This window comes from Carya illinoinensis, chromosome 7 (assembly GCF_018687715.1).
Source record: "Carya illinoinensis cultivar Pawnee chromosome 7, C.illinoinensisPawnee_v1, whole genome shotgun sequence".
Lineage (NCBI taxonomy): Eukaryota > Viridiplantae > Streptophyta > Magnoliopsida > Fagales > Juglandaceae > Carya > Carya illinoinensis.
The window spans coordinates 8,206,142-8,225,837 of NC_056758.1; the positions used below are offsets into that span (position 1 = coordinate 8,206,142).

Sequence of the window (19,696 nt, forward strand, 5' to 3'; positions counted from 1 at the left end):
GCATCATATAATAAACTTAGACAGCGAAACTATGTTAGGAAACTCTATCCTTACACATTATCGCATCTCAATCTCAAAGCTTAATGGTTAATCTAACGTAACATTATTACTTCTTTTAGTTATGGAATGAGCATCCCATAAGCATTAATAAATTGCTCAAGGAAATCAAAGCACTCCAGAATGGCGGATTTATTTTGAACGTTCATAATAGTTGGTTGTATTCAGATAGAAAGAAAACAAGAGATCCTATCTTATTAAGTACGGTGAGAAAATATTTTGATATGTTACAAATCCATCATCTTAATCTGTCTCTTGTCTGTAGTATAAAGTATTATTATTGCTAAATTCATGTTTCTGTTGTTTTTTTCTCGATCCCCTCGCTATCCCAGAGAGGAAAGAGAACTTACGTACTGCCTTTATGAGAAGGTTGGCGGCCTGGCTTAGAAACTGGATTTCATTCTCTCTTCCTGATGCTAGCAGTTCGCCCCCTGCCTCCCGAATTCTACCAATAACCATGAAAGATTACAATGTAGCAGGTAATTTCATCAGATTGTAGTAGGTTATTGTTTCTTATTTCTCAAGTTTCCGGTCCTGGGTTTGAGAGCTGGTGGCACGATGTTGTTCCATAAAGGACATAAATTCAGTAAAATCCAACTATTTGATCTTTTAAGTAATAGGCTACTCATTGTATGAGAATAGCACTTGAAAATCTGATCTGATTTTTTGAGGACACATTCAGTTGAGATTTGCCAATGAAGAATATCAGGCGGAGGCTGTGAAGAATTTTCTTGAGAAGGAGGCCTTATTATCTCTCTTCATTTGTTAACATTTCCTTTTGTTCTCTTGTAGATTTTCTGTTGGAGGTGATACAAAAAAAACCAAATTTAGCCTCGGAAGCCGATGCTTTTGGGTGGACTCCTCTGCACTATGCTGCATACTACGGCAGAGAGCAAGTCATGGAACTGTTATTACAATATGCAGGTTCTTCGGAATTTCACAAAAAGGACAAGGAAGGAATGTCTGCTCTTCACATTGCAGCCGAGCGAGGCCACCTCAAGATAGTGAAGAAGGTGGTTTCAAAGTTTCCTAGTACGTACGAACTATTGGACAATAGAGGCCGTACGCCCCTCCATGTGGCTGCGGAAAGTGGGAAAAGCTTACCGATGCTCTTGTATCTATTTTCGAATGCGCCTGATGATCTCATAAACAAGCGAGATAACAGGGGCAACACGCTGTTGCATCTGGCTGCTGTCAATGCACGATTCTGGACACTAGCTGGACTGGCATCGGATAGAAGAGTGGACAGAGGGGCTATTAACAAGGAAGGACTAAGTTGCTTGGAAATTCTTAAACCAAGAATTATGACGGTACCGTCTAGTGAGGTATGACCCATATATCCTACTATAAATTCATTTAACAAAGCCGTGTAGTGTTTATAAATAATTAACGTGTGATCAGTAATTTCCATTAATATTCCGTACTTAAATGAATAGCAACTTGGATAGGTTTGGATAGTAAGATGAGAATTTTTTGTCTTTAGAAAACAGACTATTACTAATCAATGCCTGTTTCAAAAACTTACAGGACGTCATCTTTTCATTAGAGGGCCTTGGCTTTCTACCAAGTTTGCAAGCTGCATTTCCCGGAAGAACTATCAAAGTACAAACTACTGGGACCAGCGAACCACAAATCGAGAGTAGAAAAACATCAAAGCAAGAAGAAAATGACTCATCTATTAATGGAAAAACAGAACAAGGGGCAGATGGTTCTTTTATTAAGGAGAAGGCTAATGTCAACTTACTTGTTGCAACCTTCGTTGCCACTGTCACCTTTGCAGCTATTTTCACCATGCCTTACAAACAGGATGGTGCAACTTCTGGTCAGAATTTGGCTTTCGGCGCATTTGCAATAGCGAATTCCATCTCATTTGTTTTGTCAGCTGCCTCAATGTTTCTCCATTTCTTGGCTTTTGGAAGGAAAGGCGAAGCCCCCGATGCATTCTCAGGATTCCTAACTTACTCCGGGCAACTCGTTCCATCGGCTGTTTATGCATTGGTGGTAGCTTATTCTACAGGCTCCTATGGAGTCTTGGCTCATTACTCTCCGAAAATTGCTTCTTTGGCCTTCGGATTTGGTTTAATCTTTTTTATTGGCCCTCTCTTCGCCTTCATTAGACTTGTATGGTGGGCATCGAAATGATATGGCACGCATATTTTATTACAAAATTTCATGCTATTAAAAATAGTTACATAAATTCTAATAAATGTTTAATGGCATGGTATCTTGTCATACAATGGGATACCACTTGTTCATCCTGTGAGACTGCCACTATGGATCGATGTACCAATAACTATTTTTATGTTTTCGAAATGGTATGTAACGTCATCTTCCTTCCTTGACATATAAGGGTTGGGAACTGTTGGAATATTTATGTCTTATTTATGCAATCTTGATATTATTTATGGTCAAAAGTTATTCATATATATATTTTTTATCCTGTGATATTATTTTATGTATTGAAATTACGTTTATTAGGTACTAATTATTGGTTAACAACTATATAAAGTACATTAGTCGTGGCTACAGATCTTAGGGGACTCATTAATGGAATTCAATACATCTTACCACTTTTGTTTCTAATTTTCTCTCATCATATGCAAGTAAGTCGCCAATTAACTGATCACACAGGCATCGTAGAAAACAAAGGGGTGTCAACGGAATTACATCAAACTGATCACATTGTGTTTTTTATGCTATCAAAGGACTAAAATATAAAATAGTTAGAAACACCGAGAGATAAGACTCATGACATGACAACTAATATATATTTTCTTTTATCTTGTATATTAAATGCCTTATTTTATGAAGAGAAATGCTGTACAACTTTCCAACCTCCATACTTTTTTTTTTTTTCAAATTTTTAATATTTTTTGAATTTATTCTTCTTAAATTAATTCAATTCTTCTATTCATTATTTATATATTAAATATTTGATAAAAGAAAAAAATAATAAAAATTAAAAAAAGTGTAGTGTGTAGAGATTGTGTGAATTGTAGGAGGTTGTATAGATTTTTTCTTTTATGTGTAATGATAATTAATATGGTATAAAAACAATACGACAGCCTTTCTATATTGGAGATAATTAAAAGAACAAATTAACACGAAGAATAACTATGGATCTTGATTTACAGAAGAGAAAAAATGTGATAGACAATGAATAGCCCTTTTATTTAATAGTGTAGATAGTTCGATTTAAATTAATTTGTCCTTTGTGTAACAACAATGTGCCACCAACACTCTCAAACACTGTCCTTTTATCAAGAAATTAATAAAAAACAATACCCTACAACACGCTGATGAAATTACCTGGTACATTGTAATCTTTCTTGGTTGGTGGTAGAATTTGGGAGGCAGGGAGCCGAGTACTAGCATTAGGAAGAGAAGAGAAAATCTGGTTTCTCTCATAAGCGGCTACCCTTCTAATTAAGGCAGTATATAAGTTCTCTTGCCTCTCTGTCTCCCTTAATCTTGATGTCTTTAACAATCATTTCAACACTGCTCCTCAAAGCTTTCTATAGCATTTACCACTGTCAAAGCATCCCCTTCAAATATAACATGTCTCAGCTCCAAGTCAGTGCACAAGATGGAAGCTTTTAATAATGCTGCAATGGATTCAGCCAAAAGTGCATCAGGGTAAAGATCTCGAGTTGATCTTAGTACTGTTGCTATAACTCTTCCATCCCAACTCCTCACTATCACTCCATTCCCTATTTTATAATGAATTTTATCATCTGCAGCATCCCAATTAATCTTATAGGTGTTGCAAGGAGCTGCAATCCATTGCTGATCTGTTGTGGAGGTAGTTGCTGTATCTTTTGTAGCTTTCTGCTCCATGCTCCCGCAATCACTTAAGGCCTATTTTTAGTGGTTCACCAAAGAGCTAGGGGATAAAATTTTTCTTCAAATACAAATCTATTTCTTCTCTTCCAAATCTGATGAGTAGTGATAGCAAATTCTTCAATTTCATCAACATTCAAGTTTAAGGAGAAAAAGGAAAGAACTTCCTTGAAAGGCGTATCAACAATGGCACATTTTTTTTATTCTTTTGGAACATTGCCCCCATACATCCTGTGTTGATCTGCAACTCCAAATAGCATGTGCCACTGTCTTTATGTTATCTGGGCAGATGTGGCACATGCATTAAGAAAGACTTTAAGAGGTCCTCATGACAAGCTCTCCAAAGAAAGACTTTAACAACATTGGCCACTCTAAGCTTCCAAACATTTTTCCAAATCACAGAGTGATTAATATTGCTCGATGTCTGCCCCTTTTGTCTCTCCACTATAGCACATTGTAAGTGGTAAGCACTCTCTACAGATAACTTACCATCTCCAGTATACCTCCAAGCTAGTTTATCTGAACAATTGCATGGGCTGATAAGGATTCTTCTAATGTCTTCAATCTCATATTCAGAGAACATTTCATTTAGCAAAGAGATGTTCCATTGGTTTGTGCCAATATCAATCAAATCTTTAACCTTTGTTTCATCTTATAACCCTATTGTAGAGTTTGGAAATATAAAAATAATTGGTCTTGAGAGCCATTTGTCTTTCCAAATCTTCACTCAGTTCCCATTGCCCATTTTCCACATCAATCATTCTTCCAGGAGTTCTCTAGCTTCCAAAATACTTCTCCATATATAGGACGCTTTGTTGCAAACTTCAGTTAAATAAATATGCCTGGGGGAAATATTTTGCCTTTAGAACCTTTACTGCCAAGGAGCTTGGGTTTTGAATGAGTCTCCAAACTTGCTTAGCAAGTAGAGCTAAGTTAAAATTTTCAAATTCTCTAAAGCCCTTTCCAACTTCATGTTTTGCTTTTCCCAGTTGCTGCCAATTGATCAAGTGAATCTTGGATCTGTTTTCCTTGTGCCCCCACCAAAATTATTGCATGATCATGTTTATTTCCTTCAAAAGAGTTATTAGTATTTTGAATAGCCCCATGTTGTATGTAGGAATAGCTTGAATAACGGGCTTTAATAGAACTTCCTTTCCTGCTTGGGATAATAACTTCACCTTCCAGTTACTCATTCTGCTTCTAATCTTGTCTAAAATAGAGTCGAATGCCTTAGATAAAGGTCTACCTACAAAGGTTGGAAGACCTAGATATTTTTCCTCTGAGACAGAGGATTTAATCCCTGTTATGGCCAGCATGATTTCTTTAACTTTTTCTTTGGTGTTGCTACTAAAAAAGATGGAGGTTTTGTCCAGGTTTATCCTTTAACCTGATGCTTTCTCATATAAGTCAATGAGGCTATAAAGTTTGCTCCACTCCAATGAATTGGCCTTACAAAAGAGAAGGTTATCATCTGCAAAAAAGAGATATTAATAATAAAGAATCTTGAGCTAGGGGAATTCTTGTGATATAGCCTTTTTCCTCTGCATGATTTAGAAGCCAAGGACTTCCGAACATAGGATGAATAGGTAGGGGGATGGTGGATCCCTATCTTATAACTCGAGAGGTTTGAACCTCTTTGTGGGACTCCATTGATGAAAATAGAGTAAGAGACAGTTATCACACAATTCATAATCAGGTCTGTCCATCTACTATTGAATCCCATTTTAATCATGAAAACTTCCAAGAAAGGCCATTCAACTCTATTATAGGCTTTACTCATGTCCAGTTTAAGGGCCATGTAACTTGTTCCTACTTCTCATTCAATGCTTCATTGTGTACATGGCTTCATAGTTAACTATAACATTATCAGATATTAATCTTCCTTGCACAAATGCACTTTGAGTGAGAGAGATAAATTCTAGAAGGATAAGCTTCAATCTGTTGGCCAACACTTTGGTAATTATTTTGTAAAGGACATTGCATAAACTCATGGGCAAATAATCATATACTCTTGGGTCTTTTCTCTTAGGAATCAGAACAATAAATGTCTCGTTTAGTCTTTCTAATCCTCTTCTTTAGTTAAGAATTTCTAGAATTCCTGCGGTGATGTCTTTCCCCACTACACTCCAATGCTTCTAAAAGAAAGCTACTGGAAACCTATTTGGACCTGGTGAACTCAATGGATTCATCTCAAATATAACATTTTCAACCTCCTTTACTGAAAAGTTTATCATCAATGTTTAATTCATTTCATTAGTCACAATAACATTATAAAGGGAAGAAAGCACTTATGTTTATGTAATTCCAGTGGGCTAAGATGTGGTGAAAAGATCTTTAAAGAAACTTTGAAACTGCCCATTAATCTCTTGTCTTGTTACAACTTGACCTTCATCATTTGTAATCTTACTAATAGCATTTGCTTGCTTTCTTTGACTTGCACACATATAAAAGTATTTAGTTTTTCGATCTCGATCTTTCTGCCACCTTTGTTTAGCTCTTTGGCACCATTTAATATCCCCTTCCTCAAGCAAAGCTTCTACTTCATTTTGAAGGTATTTGATAATCCTATTTGAGTCTCCTGAATTAGAGTTTTGCAATTCTTTAATCCTCTCTCTTCTGACGCATTGATCTTCTTTAATTTTCATTGACAGATTTGCTCCAATTAACCCAGCTTCTTTTGCATCTAATCAATCCTACCTTTACAATCTCCCTTTTACCGTTTTGATGGAATGAGGTACCCTATGCATTCTTAATCACATCTTGACAGTCATCCCCTTTTTCCCAGAAACCTCATATATGAAAACCTTCTTTTGAGGCTTGGTTTCTCTTTCTTGATTGTTACAGATTATAAAGAGCGGACTACGGTTAGAATTTTCTGCACCCAGAGTATTCACCGCAATACTTAAAAATAAGGAGTGCCATTCATTATTCCCCAATGTTGTGTCCAATCTTTCTTTAGTGAACTCCTTTCCTTCCCTGTTGTTACACGTTGTGAATTTGGATCCTTTGTAACCCAATTCACTTAGTCCACTGTCTTCAATTGCCTCTCTAAATATTTCCATCTGACTATATGGTGTTTTAGCTGCTCCAACCTTCTTAACTTGAGCAATAATCTCATTTAACTCCCCCATGCACAACCAAGGTAACTCTGTTCTGGCTTTTACATTCTAAACATTTGCCAACTTTCATCTCTTTTTGCTATCACAGGATGACCATAGCAGCCAGTTGACAACACCAACTAGCATTAATCGGATTTGTTATCTATAAGATAATTTTTCTCTGGTTATATGCACTACAAGAAATATTATTTGTTGTGGCGATAGGATTTGGTGCACCTGCAGTTTCCACTCTATCCACACACTGGCTCATCTAGAGTTGCAATACAATAGGGTGAAGGGATGGAGCCAGTGCTTCTTCTTCGTGTCCGGCAAGGGGTGGTAGTTCCACGTCAGGCAGGCCAACCGGCACGGATACTCTGTTCAAGCCATCTGGGGGGTCATGAAGGACAACAAAAGTACTAGGCCCACAACGACTCCCAAAGAAGTCAACCTTATCGAACTTTTTTGGGCTTCGGTGAAGGCCCACCCGGAAGATGTCCTCTCGAAAAGGAGAGGGACAACCTTCAGAAGTTCTTCGATCACTAGCAAGAGGAGCTGAAAAAGCTTCAAGTTGAGGTGGTGCAGGAAACGAGCAGCACGACTCCAATGCTTGATCCTATAAGTGGATCGAGTGGAAGTTCGAGGGTGCCATGGAATCTCTCCAAGAGAATCAAGACTCTCTCAAGGAGCGGTCCAAGAGAGTGAAGGCTTTGGATTTCAAGAAGACCGAGGTGGTCGGGCGATAGTTTCTCATAAGGTGACCATTCGGGACCTGCATTCTCGCCTCAACAGTGCCAAAGCCACCTTTCCCTAACTACGCCAAGAGTTGTCTCATGTCTGTTTGATTCGTGACTACGCCTAGAATTACGACTATCTGGAGGGCTTGGAGAGGATTAGGGATCACATGCTCTTGGACCCCCGAAGTAATCTGAGGTCATTGAACTATGAGATCTCCTTCCTGATCTGACTACCCTAAAGCGAGGTGCTTCGATAGGGAATGAGCTAATCCCGTGCATAGTCTCAAACAACCCTGCCAACTCCAAACTTGCCAGCTGAACATTTTCCTTTTTCTGATGTATAAATTTGCTTTCCTTCATTGCAAAGTTCTTTGTAACAATGTAATAAATTTCCTTTTCTTTCTGTAAAGATTTCAATCGTAAATAAACGTGCATTCTTCTTCATTGTCTTGTTGTGCTCATTAACTTGTTTCTTCCTTTGCTTTTTCACTGGTCGGCCTAATGAGTCTAATGGGGTCTCAATCTCCTAGTTGGACTAGTCCATCGAGATAAGGGTTGAGGCAAGTCCGTGGAGACACGATACTTGACTCCCCGATCTTCTCGTCGGCCCCTTTTGAGTTCATCTCCTTCGCTTCCATTTGTTCATAGTTTGTTTATACATTTTGAGTGCTTTGGGGGAGCATATTGGGTGAGGGCTGGTGTCATCTGTACTACAAGCAATTCATAAACAGAATTTGCCCTCTTTACGTAGTCGAGTTACCTCGATCTGGTGGAACTCTTAGGGATTTGAGCCTTGTCGTGGAAAGACCAGGCCCCCATTCCATGGGGAGGGAGGCTGGGAAGCCTTGGGCTAACCCATCCTCTTTAGTCTCCCCAAAGGGAAAGTTGTCACGTAGTTGGGAAGTTTAACACATGGTTAGAGTTACGCAGGAGGTGGTCTCAACCACATAGAGCATGTGTACGAATGTGGTTGGGCTGGCATGCAACATTTGCCTGCCCATTCGGGCACATGGGAGGTCAAACGGTCCTTGACTTTCCCACCTGTTAACTTGTTACGGGACTAGCGACAAGCTGAGTAGTCGGGTAGTCTAGGAGGTCGGGCGGTCCTTGACCTTTCTTGCTTGGGAGATCAGGAAATCCTTTACCTTTCCTACTTCTTTAGAGTGACGGAGGTCAAGCAATTCATAAGACTGGGCTAGCCCTAGGTCTTCAGAGGAGGTTGAGTAGCGCGTTTAGGCTGGACTCGCCTTGTTGACCCTTGCGCATGGCAAGGGGGCTAAGCAGCACGTTAAGACTGGACTCGCCTCGAGCAACATTGGGCAGTCGAGAGACTGAACTTGTACTTCACTATGAGGCAGGTCAAGCCATCTTTAGGCTGAACCGACTCATTGGTCCTCAATGGGAAGGTAAGTAGGAGATATTTTCTCATACAGCAAAAGTCAAACCAGTTAGTATAAACAATCTCTGAAATTCGCAAACTTGATTTTTCTTGCTAAAGTGCAGCGAAGGTCTTTGGCGTTCCATTGCAAGAGATGGCGTTCTAAAGCAGTGTCGGGCAGTCGAAGGACTAAACCCTTACTCTGCTGGGGAAGGGTTAGGGATGCCTTAGGCTAAGCCCTCTGCTTTGGTCTCCTCGAGGAGGTAATCTGTTGGACAGTTGAGAAACCAGTCCACATTTCACCGTGATGACTACGTGATAAGTTGTTCAGGTAGCGGAGAGGCTGGACCCACTCTCCTCCTTGGGGGAGGTAGGTTGTTCGGGCTATTTGGGACTGGACCTGCTACCTCCTGTTAACATCACAAGGAAGTTAAGTGAGGGTCAGGGTGGCATTGATCCCACATTTCATTGTGGCAAAGATCGGGGTAAGTTGTTAGAGTGGCCAAGAGTTTGGACCTACTCTACTCCATGGGGAGATTAGGTCACCACGGGACTGGTCCTACCTATTGATCCTCACGAGGAAGTAAGTTGTTTGAGCAGTTTAGGACTAGACTCGCTCCCACCTATTGACACTCACAAGGAAGGTAAGTTGTTGGGTAGTCGAGAACTGGCCTGCACTTCGCCATAAGAGGGATAACGTAATCTTAGGCATTACACTTATCCCTTTGGTGCCTCGGGAGAAAGGTAAATGTTGGACAGCTGAGCAACCGATCCACACTTTGTCGTGATGGGGGCGGAGTAAGTTGTTCGGGCAGTCGAGAGGCTAGACCTGCTCTCCTTCATGGAGGAGGTCGGGCCGCCATAAGGGCTGGACCTGCTTCGTGAGGAGGTAGGTTGTTGACATTACAGGAAAGGTAAGTGAGGGTCAGGCTAATGTTGATCCCCCTCTTTGTCGTGGCGAAGGTCGGAGCAAGTTGTTCGGGCAGCTATGAGGTTAGATCCACTCTCCTTCGTGGGGGAGGTTAGGCAGCTGCAGGGGCTAGACCAGCCTGTTGATCCATCGCTGGAGGTAGGTTGTTTGAACAGTTTGGGACTAAACCCGCTCCCACATGTTGACGCCTACAAGGAAGGTAAGTTGTTGGGAAGTTGAGGACCAAGTCAACTCCCCACTGGGTGGAGGGCAAGAGCGAAGTGATCGATGTCAGTTCTTCCCGCGGGCGATTAGGCACTCTGGAATACTCTTGGCATTTCTTGCACTTCCACACGTACTCCTCGGCATCTTGAAGGGCGTGCAGCCAGTAATACCCTACCCTAATCACTTTGCCTGCCAACACCTTACCTCCTGAATGGTTGTCACAGATTCCCTCTTACACCTCTTCTAGCACGTATAGGGCTTCTTCGAATGAGATGCTCCTCATGAGGGGTGTGGAGAACCCCTTGGATACAAGACGCAATCGACTATAGTGAATGCGCTACTCTGTTCCTGATCTTCCTGGATTCCCACCTGTCGTCGAGTACCTCATTGGCATCTATGTGTTTGATAATATCCAGTGCCCACTCCGAGGCTCCCGGTTTGACTACCATTACCTCAATTCCTATGGTAGGTATCTCGATGATCCTGATCATCTTTCGATTAGGGAGGGGAGAATTTTCTTGCCCAGACACTGCTTTCACTAACTTGTTTTCCTTTTGATTCTCAGCCTTTGGGACTTGCTAAATCTAGAAGTATCTGAAGTGGGTGCACTCGGCCTCTATCAATGTTAAATAATTTCTCAAATTTTTACGTTTTGCCACGAATTCCCCCCGTACTCACTAGCTAGTAGTTGGCTCGTACCCAAAGACTTGGCGATCGTTAGGTCAAAGAACAAAGCCTCGTACTCTACCTCATTTTTCATAGTTTTGAACACCAGCTTAATGGCGTAATTATGTTCTTTACACTTATCTGTAATAATGTACACCCCACTCCCGCTCCATCCTAGCAAAACAAGTTGTCAACAAAGACTTGCCAGGAAGCTGGGAGGTGCATGTTCACCTTCTCTGGGAAGCCAGTGAATTTTGCTACAAAATCAACTAACACTTGCCCTTTCACTGAAGTTCGTGGTTCATGCTCAATGTCGAATTTGCTCAACTCCATGACCCAATTCGTGAGGCAGCTTGAGGCTTCTGGTCTTTGTAGGATCGTTTTCATGGGGGTCTCGTTGAGGACCTTTACTGGGTGAGCTTGAAAGTACAGGTATAGCTTCCGAATGGTTACCACCAAGGCGAATGGGAGCTACTCTATGCACGAGTATTTGGCCTCCGCTCCCTGATAAGCTCGACTGGTGTAGTACAAAGGTCTTTAGACCCTACTTTTGTCTCGTACCAAGGCTGAGGAGGCTGCCTGTGGGGAGACTAATAGATACAAGACCAGAACTTCTATACATCTAGTCTGGCTGAGTAGCCCTCCACGGAGGGCTGGTGAGGTACTTCTTGAGAGCATCGAATGCTTGGTCGCACTCGCCATCCCATGTTTGAGCGTTTCACAGCACTTTGAAGAATGGAAGGCACTTGTCGGTGGATCTCGATACGAAATGGTTAAGGGCTACTACTTGACTTGCTAGTTTTTATACTTTGTTTATACTCCGAGCGGAGGGCATGTCGAGTATAGCTTCCTCTTTCTTCGGGTTGGCTTCAATCCCTCGTTTTGACACCATGAAGCCTAAGAATTTCCTGGAGCCTACACCAAAAGCACACTTCGCTAAGTTCAACTTCATCTGGTACTGCCTCTACACAACAAAGGCTTCACAGAGGTCGTCTAGGTGTTGCCCAAGAGCTTCACTCTTGACCAGTGGATCATCTACATAGGCCTCTATGTTTCTCTCGGTCTGATTTTTGAACATGTAGTTAACCAGTTGCTGGTAGGTGGCCTTTGCGTCCTTCAACCCAAATGGCATGGTTGAGTAGCAATATAGCCCTCGATTGGTGATGAACGACATATTTTCCTTGTCATATGGGTTTATGTGGATTTGGTCGTAGTCATAGTAGGCATCCATGAACCTTAACATACGATAACCCACCGTGAAGTCAACGATCAAGTTGATGTGGGTAAGTGGGAAGCTATTCTTCGGGCAAGCCTTTTTTAGGTCGGTGAAGTCTACACACATCCTTCATTTGCCATTTTGCTTTTACACCAACACCATGTTAGACAGCCAGTCTGGGTAATGGGCCTCTTGTATGAATCCTCTGGGAGTAACTGGTCGACTTCTGTGGCGATGGCGGTGTTCTTCTCAGCGTTGAAGTTTTGGTGTTTCTGCCTTACACTATAGCCTTGGGGTCCACACTTAGGTGGTGCTGCATGACCTCCGGGTTGATTTCAGGCATGTCCTCGTGGCCCTAGGCAAAAACATCTCGGTGCTCCATGAGGAACTGTTGCATAGTGCCCCTCATTTCAAGAGTCATTCCGGTGCCAATCCTGAAGGTGGCTTCCGGGTAGCTTGGGTTCAAAAGGACCAACTCTAGCAGCTCGTTTGGCTCTACCTTCCTAAGTGCTTGCTTGCCCCAAATCTCGCTATCTACCAAGATGCTCTGTGATGGAGGTCGGAGGATGTTCTGCATGTTCTTCCTTTCTTCCTTGGTGTCACCTCCCCTTCCAACATTCCTGGAGCCTTCGCATTCGCTATTGTTTGGCTCTACATCATTTTTTGGCTCATTGGTGGGCCCTCCGAGCTCCTTGTTCTCCTTTCTTACCAGTTATTCCATCGCCACGAGTCTTGCCTCTAAGAACAGGTTTTCGTAGGTATACGATGGACACGGGAATTTTATACTTATCCCATAGACGACACTACTATTAACGTTGTATTTCGTACGCCTTTGGGTTAAGCTCTAGCGACTCGAGTCTTCGATCTTAGATCTGCACACTTCAAGAAAAGATGGAGAGTCAAGGACCTAGGTGGAGGTAGGGGAGTCTCCAATACTTAAGTCAGTATCACTTTAGTAGTTTGTGCGAGAGAGTAGAGGGATAAGAGAGAGTTCTTCGTACCTAGGGATTGACCTTTATACTAAGTTTTTGGAGGTCAACTGCCCATACCCCATGTCAAGGGCACATGTCCCCTCAATTATTCTCTTGATCAGAATCCTTTAATGTGGTGTGGTTTCTTGAGGTGGTGTAATAAATGCGACGTGAGTTCCTGTCCCTTTTACCCTGCAGGTGCACTCCATCAGACTTCTCCTCACTTGCTATTAGAAGATTAAGGGCCCCCTGCGTTTCCCACCTGCACAGCTTCTCTGAGACTAGGTGTTGTAGGGGGATGTCAGAGTGACGTATCCCTTCCCTTCCTTACAATTTGGGACTTCCCATGCAATTAGGGCCATAGGTCGACTTCAGCTTTGTGGCCAGGGGCCCTTAACAGGCCGAGGGGCCATCCAGCAGGCCTGGGCTCCTCGTATTTGGGCCTATCTTCTGGGTCTTGGCCCGAGGGGAAAAATCCCCTTACAATAAGCAAACTCTATCAAAGGTATCTATCCCAACCAATCACCTTTATTCTCTAAGACATAGGCTCTAACCAAGTCCTTGAGCATCAGTATTGTTCGTTCTATTTGTCTGCCCGTGTGAGGATGATAAGTACTATTAAACGTTAGCTTCATGCCCATTAGGTTTTGCAAACTTTGCTAGAATTGAGATGTGAATAGAGCATCTCTATGCAACATAATTAACCTTGGTACTTGTAATGCCCCGCTTCTTAATAAAGTCTTTTTTTGAGCTTTCGGGAACCAGTGTGCTACTAAACTTGAATTTAAAAACTTTTATTCTAATGAAGCGCTAAATAGAAAGATTCCATAAATAAATAAATTCAATCTTTATTAATTACTTAAAATCCAAAAGATAGTCTACAAAAGCACTTATTTAAAATCAATAAAGTCTTATATGCTTATCAAAACAACTTATTAAACTAGAATCATAAAACCGAGCATAACATATACAATCTAGGCCTCTGCCTCACCTCCCTGACTAAGTCCTGTCTTGCAGCCCCATTCTTATAAATAATATCACCTGGGATGGTTAAGACATAAAAACATAAAAAAATTAATTGAATACTCAATAAACAACACATCAACAATAAACATAATAAACATAGAATTTCTTGAAAAATATGCATACTCATAAATACATATGTAAATAACATGAATATGAATTTGTCTTTCACTTGTCATAGGCCAATACCCACTGTTAACCCCCGTGAGTTAAGGTTAGCGAATCTAACTAGATTCCGTTTCTACCCGTGGTCATGTGTTGTGGAATCTATACATAAGGAAGAAATAATGGGTGCACTACTAACATGTACAACCTAGCAATGCAATATACCCATAACATTTAGTACTGTCTTCATATCATAACATATGTTGTTATGTACGTATCTTATTATTTATACTTCATCATAATCATATTTGTCATATCAATGAAATCATGTCTTATCGTATCATAGATTTCAAAGGAAATTGCATATTTTATAAAATATTGTGATACATGTTTCTTCACATAAAATTATAATTTTTCATAAATCTTTTGATGCACTACTCTTTACATAAAATCACAACTTTTTATAAATATTTTGATAAATAATTCTTTATATAAAATCATTTTCATAATTTTATCATGACTTGATATATAAAAAAAGGTTTCCAATAAATGGCATACATGCATAATATTTTTATAAAAAAATATGTTATTTATCGTAGATATATATAATAAGGATATGATCATTCTACATTTCTAGTTACCTGTTACATGCATCCAATATTTTTAAGAGGTGGCTGATTACCAATCAAATAAACTTATAATTCCGTAAATGACTGATTTCCTGGAGCCAGACTGGACAATAATATAATGTCTGAAGTGAATTCAAGTACACACATAAACACATGACACACGTATGGCCAAAGCTCTCTCTTCTTCTATGCAATAATTGATTTTGTGGACGTGTTACTGCGGGATATCGAAGAATCAAGCGAGATCCAACGCCTACCACCTGACTTCATCGCTGGGAATATTATAATTATAGAATTGATGGTCCGTGGAAAGGAAACTATGCCGACGGCTATGACACTAGCTGTCAAATTTCTCAGTGATTGCCCCGTCGCTCTAGAAAAGCTAATGGTACGAACGAAGATACTTTGATTGTTTTCTTTTGACTTGGATTTTATATCAACGGTGGGGATCATCTCTGATTTCGTACATGGAAGGGTCCCAAGATATCCACGTCAAGATGCAGCGTATAAAGTGTTTGACCTTTAGCTAAGAAGTCGTTTTCACTGGGCACGAACGCAAAACACAGAACTGCGATAGAATACGTGTCCACATGGGTAAGCAAACTGTAAACGAGCCGAGCTCGACGAGTATGGGATGTGCGAACTCGGCTGGTTCACTAGACGAGCGAGCTTGGGTTCAGATCATTTATAAGTCAGGTTAATGCGAAAGCTCAAACACAGCTTGTTTACGTGCAAAGCAAACTCGAGCTAAGCTCAAATCTCAGTTTGTTAACTAGCTAAGCTCGAGTTCAGCTCAACTTGAGATTTCAATTTTTTTTCCAATATAAATAATAAAAGATTAAAATATGTTCACCAGTATAATAACAAAATAAATATAAATTTACTTCATGAATCCTTCAATAGTCTATTATGGCTGTGGTATATTAAATGATATTGACATCCTAATGGAACAAGTGAATCAACAAATACTTTACAAATTACAACAAAAAATTATGAAACTAAGTACATTAAACTTCAAAACAAAAAAAAAAAAAAAAAAAAAACAAAAAATGTGGAGTAAACTTAGTAAAGTTCTCAATCTTCATGAATGGAGTCAAAAATTAAGCTTATTTTTAATCCATTGCATAATTACTCAAGTACTTTTAATTTAGTAAACTGTCAATAGATGTTTTACCGGAATGCAAAACTTAATTTGCCTGAAGAATCAATGTCAGCCAGATAAGATAATAAACATAGACAAGTTACTAAACTAGATTCTCTTACAGAAATTAGCATGACACAAGTTACCAATTTTGGCTAAAATGAAAACAAAATCGGCAAGTTTCCATACTCTTCAAAAATCACCATGACACAAGAAGTTATCAATCTTGGCCAAAATCACCATGACAGGCTGACACTAGCAACTTAGTAAGTTATCAAATCAAAACAAAATAAATGTAGACAAGTTCACAAAAGGTATCAAACTTCAACAAAATCACAATGACAAAAAGTTACTAAATTTATACAAAATCTGAAATCACCACAACAAAAGTCAGCAAGTTCCCAAACTCTTCACAAAATCACCATGACAAGTTGACACAACCTGCATACACTAATAGACTAAAAAATATTAGTTAGTATTTTTAATTCCTTGCATCATTACTCAAGTTATTTTAACTTAGTAATATTATCAAGGGATGTTATATAACACCCGGGTCTAGTGCCAAACTATTTTTAAAATTTTTTTTAAGATTTAAGTGTGAAAAGCTCATTTGAGTTTTTAAGTATATATTTATTTTAAATAGACTGCGGGCTTAAAGTCTATCTTTTGGTGAACTAAGATTTCCTTCGGTTTTGTTATTTCAGAAAAGTTAAAAATCTTTTATGGGTTGAGATAATTTTTTTTTTTTTTTTATAAATTAAAGTATTTTTTAGATTGAGTCGAGATTTAAAATTTCAGAGAAAAAGCCGAAGCCCGTGAGTGTTAAGACTTCAAACTCTTTTAGCATCCTATCTTTTTTTTCATAATAAAACCCCTCGTACGGATTGCTTTTTATAAATTTAGAAATCAACCACACACGAATCTCTTCCCACTCCCATGCACGTATGTCTCTCCTCTCCCTCCTCTCTAGGGTTTTTTGGTTTTCAAACGCCTATATATATATATATATATGCATAGATCACTCACGTAGGTTCATCTTCCTCAAATATTAGGGTTGCCGCTCCCTATCGTATTCACCTCCCTATCACCTTGACTCCCTCCCGTACGCAGCAACACCCCAGCACACAGAAGCCAACCCACCACCTTAGTGATCTGCACATCACCCCCTCATGTCTCCATGTCCAGGAAATGCCCAGCAACCACAGAGTTTCTTCACATGAGCCACTGCAAATCCACCCACTCCCATGGAGAACCACATAACTGCAACTCAACCTTCCCGTATCCAAGGCCACGACAACCACGAAGCCTCCATCACGCAGCAGTTTAAACCTCTGCTCAGACATCTCAACCTCTCGAAAGACCCTATATTTTACTCCCCTGTTTTAGTCACTCAAAATAGAGCAACTGTGTCCCAGCAGCTCCTCACGTCGAGCACGGCTTAATGCCGTCATCACCATCCGCGCAGATGAGCTACCGAATACCCCTCGCCACCTAGACCCCACCTTCCTTGGTAACCTCTGCCACCCATTATACAACACTCTCCCCATTTCTCATCTCGCTGTCTCCCTCTCAGTGCTCTGCCTCCTAGCTCGTCGGCGATTTCATCTCAGCTATTCATCTCCGTCAACGTCCAGCTCCAAGCACTTGTCGCAGTTGATCCAGCTCTCTCTCGATGAGCTTAGTTTTATGTAGGTAATGGGTTCTTTTCTATTTCAGATGAGTTTAACTTTCCAATTTATTTCCTAAAACATCCCTTTAGGTGAGTTTTATTTTTATAAGTCCAAGGCTCAATTTATAAGAGTTTTAAACTTTTATTTTTTTAAATATATAGCTTAAAAAGCAAATAAATATATAGTTGAATAATATTATTAAATATGAATTTTTTTGAAGTGAACATAAAGAACAAAATTTTATTTTGAATCCTTGTAAAAGAATAGTTTTGATTTAACCAAAATTATGATTTTATAATTCTCTACTTATAATGATTTTGATATCTTATTTTTAGACCTCAATAATAAATGAGTTAGACATTAATACTTTAGTTAGAGATTAAGTTGGATATTGAGGAATTTGGGAAATGATAATATTTTTTGGTTAAGAGAAATTTAAGTTTTGAGGAATTAAAATAGGCAATTTGAGTATTTCAAGTGCGATTACAAGTTACGTATTCAATTGAAGATTTATTTAAGTTATATGATTTTCTATAGGTGATGATTCATTATTCGTTGAGCGCTATTGTGAGGAATATTTGAAAAACTAAGAAGTTTAGATAAGCAGGGTTCATATACTAGATTTTGCGTAAAAATAAAATGAACTGAGGTTGATTTATGAAAATATGCATTATATGTTATGAAAAGAATTATGAAAAAAAACCTTAATTATTTGTTCGACATCATTCATGAACTCTGATGGAAGAGGAAGCATTTTTGTCATAATTGATGTAGACGTGAGCTTATTTTTCTAGCATTTAATTTTTAAATTGTGCAAAAGAGAGCGAATATGAAATTTTGTGCATAAATTATATTTCTGTGATCTGTTCTGTTATGTTTCGAAGATGTTCTGTACTCTAATATGATATGATGTGATTTCTGAAAACTTTTGGCATGACATTCTAAACTAGGATGTAGTTTGTGGATAGTGATCTATTTGACCTACCACAGGTGTTAATAGTGGCTTCTGTTTAGGTTGGTACCAATTGTTCTGTTTCTTGTGCACTCACTTTGGAACACAAAATGGTTTTTCTAGTGGTCTTTCCTGTGCACACACTTAGGGCTCCGAGAATAATAAGAGGAAATTCACATTTTGTTTCTGCTCAGTTAGCTACTAGGTTTGCACAACCCTACCACGGGGGTTAAATATGGCCTCTGATGTGATATGATGTTCTGGAATGATGGTGGTCAGTTATGCTATGCCAAAAGAATTTTGAATAAGAATATTTTTCAACTTTCGCTCTGACATTTTTTTGATAACATGTTTTTGCTTCTGCACTCTGAAAATTAAAAGTAAAAAATATTTTGTTCTGCATTCTGAACTCTGTAAATACTCATGTTTGCACACTAGTATATTTTTTCTGCTTACTGAGTTGTTGATAACTCACCCCATATCTCCATAATATTTTTCAGATAATTCTGGAATAGTTCAGCTAAGGATCAGGATTATGGAGTATGGGTGAAATGATTGTTTAAGTATAATGGATTACTCATAGAAGATTTCTGAGAATTGGTAGATTTTATTAAGAGATTTTTCAGTATTCTGATGATTTTAAATTTTGGAGTCTGTAAATATTTTGATGAAATGTGAGTTTTAAGTTACCGAAAGTAACTCTTCGACCCCTATAGGATTGGGGCGTTACATGTTAGGTAGCAATGCAAAATTTAATTTGTCATCTACAAAATTTAGGAAATCTAGATGGTGAGGAGTTAAAACTTAGACTACCTAAAGTGTCATGACTCATATCATCCCAAATAAAATCAGATAGAACAACTAAACTATCCAAATATTAGATAGGAAATCAGATAGATTGAACAATACAAACCAGATAAAACAATTAAACTATCCAAATATTAGATAGATTAAACAATACAAACTATGGAAATATTAGTTTCACTTGAATTTTAGTCTCTATGGGCCTATGACTATGTAAAGAGAATCTAAGTTTCTGATGGAACATCCTTCATTGCCAAGAAAAAAGATTAGTTAG

General features: G+C 39.2%; 1 protein-coding gene across 1 annotated transcript; it reads left to right on the forward strand.

The window, feature by feature from the left end:
• Nucleotides 1-404: 404 nt before the first annotated feature.
• LOC122317284 (ankyrin repeat-containing protein At5g02620-like) lies at nt 405-2,443 on the forward strand. The gene is made up of 3 exons (XM_043134277.1): nt 405-536; nt 850-1,382; nt 1,585-2,443. The coding sequence occupies exons 1-3, from the start codon at nt 419-421 to the stop codon at nt 2,197-2,199; spliced, it is 1,266 nt and encodes a 421-aa protein (XP_042990211.1). The 5' UTR covers nt 405-418; the 3' UTR covers nt 2,200-2,443.
• The last annotated feature ends 17,253 nt before the right edge of the window (nt 2,444-19,696 follow it).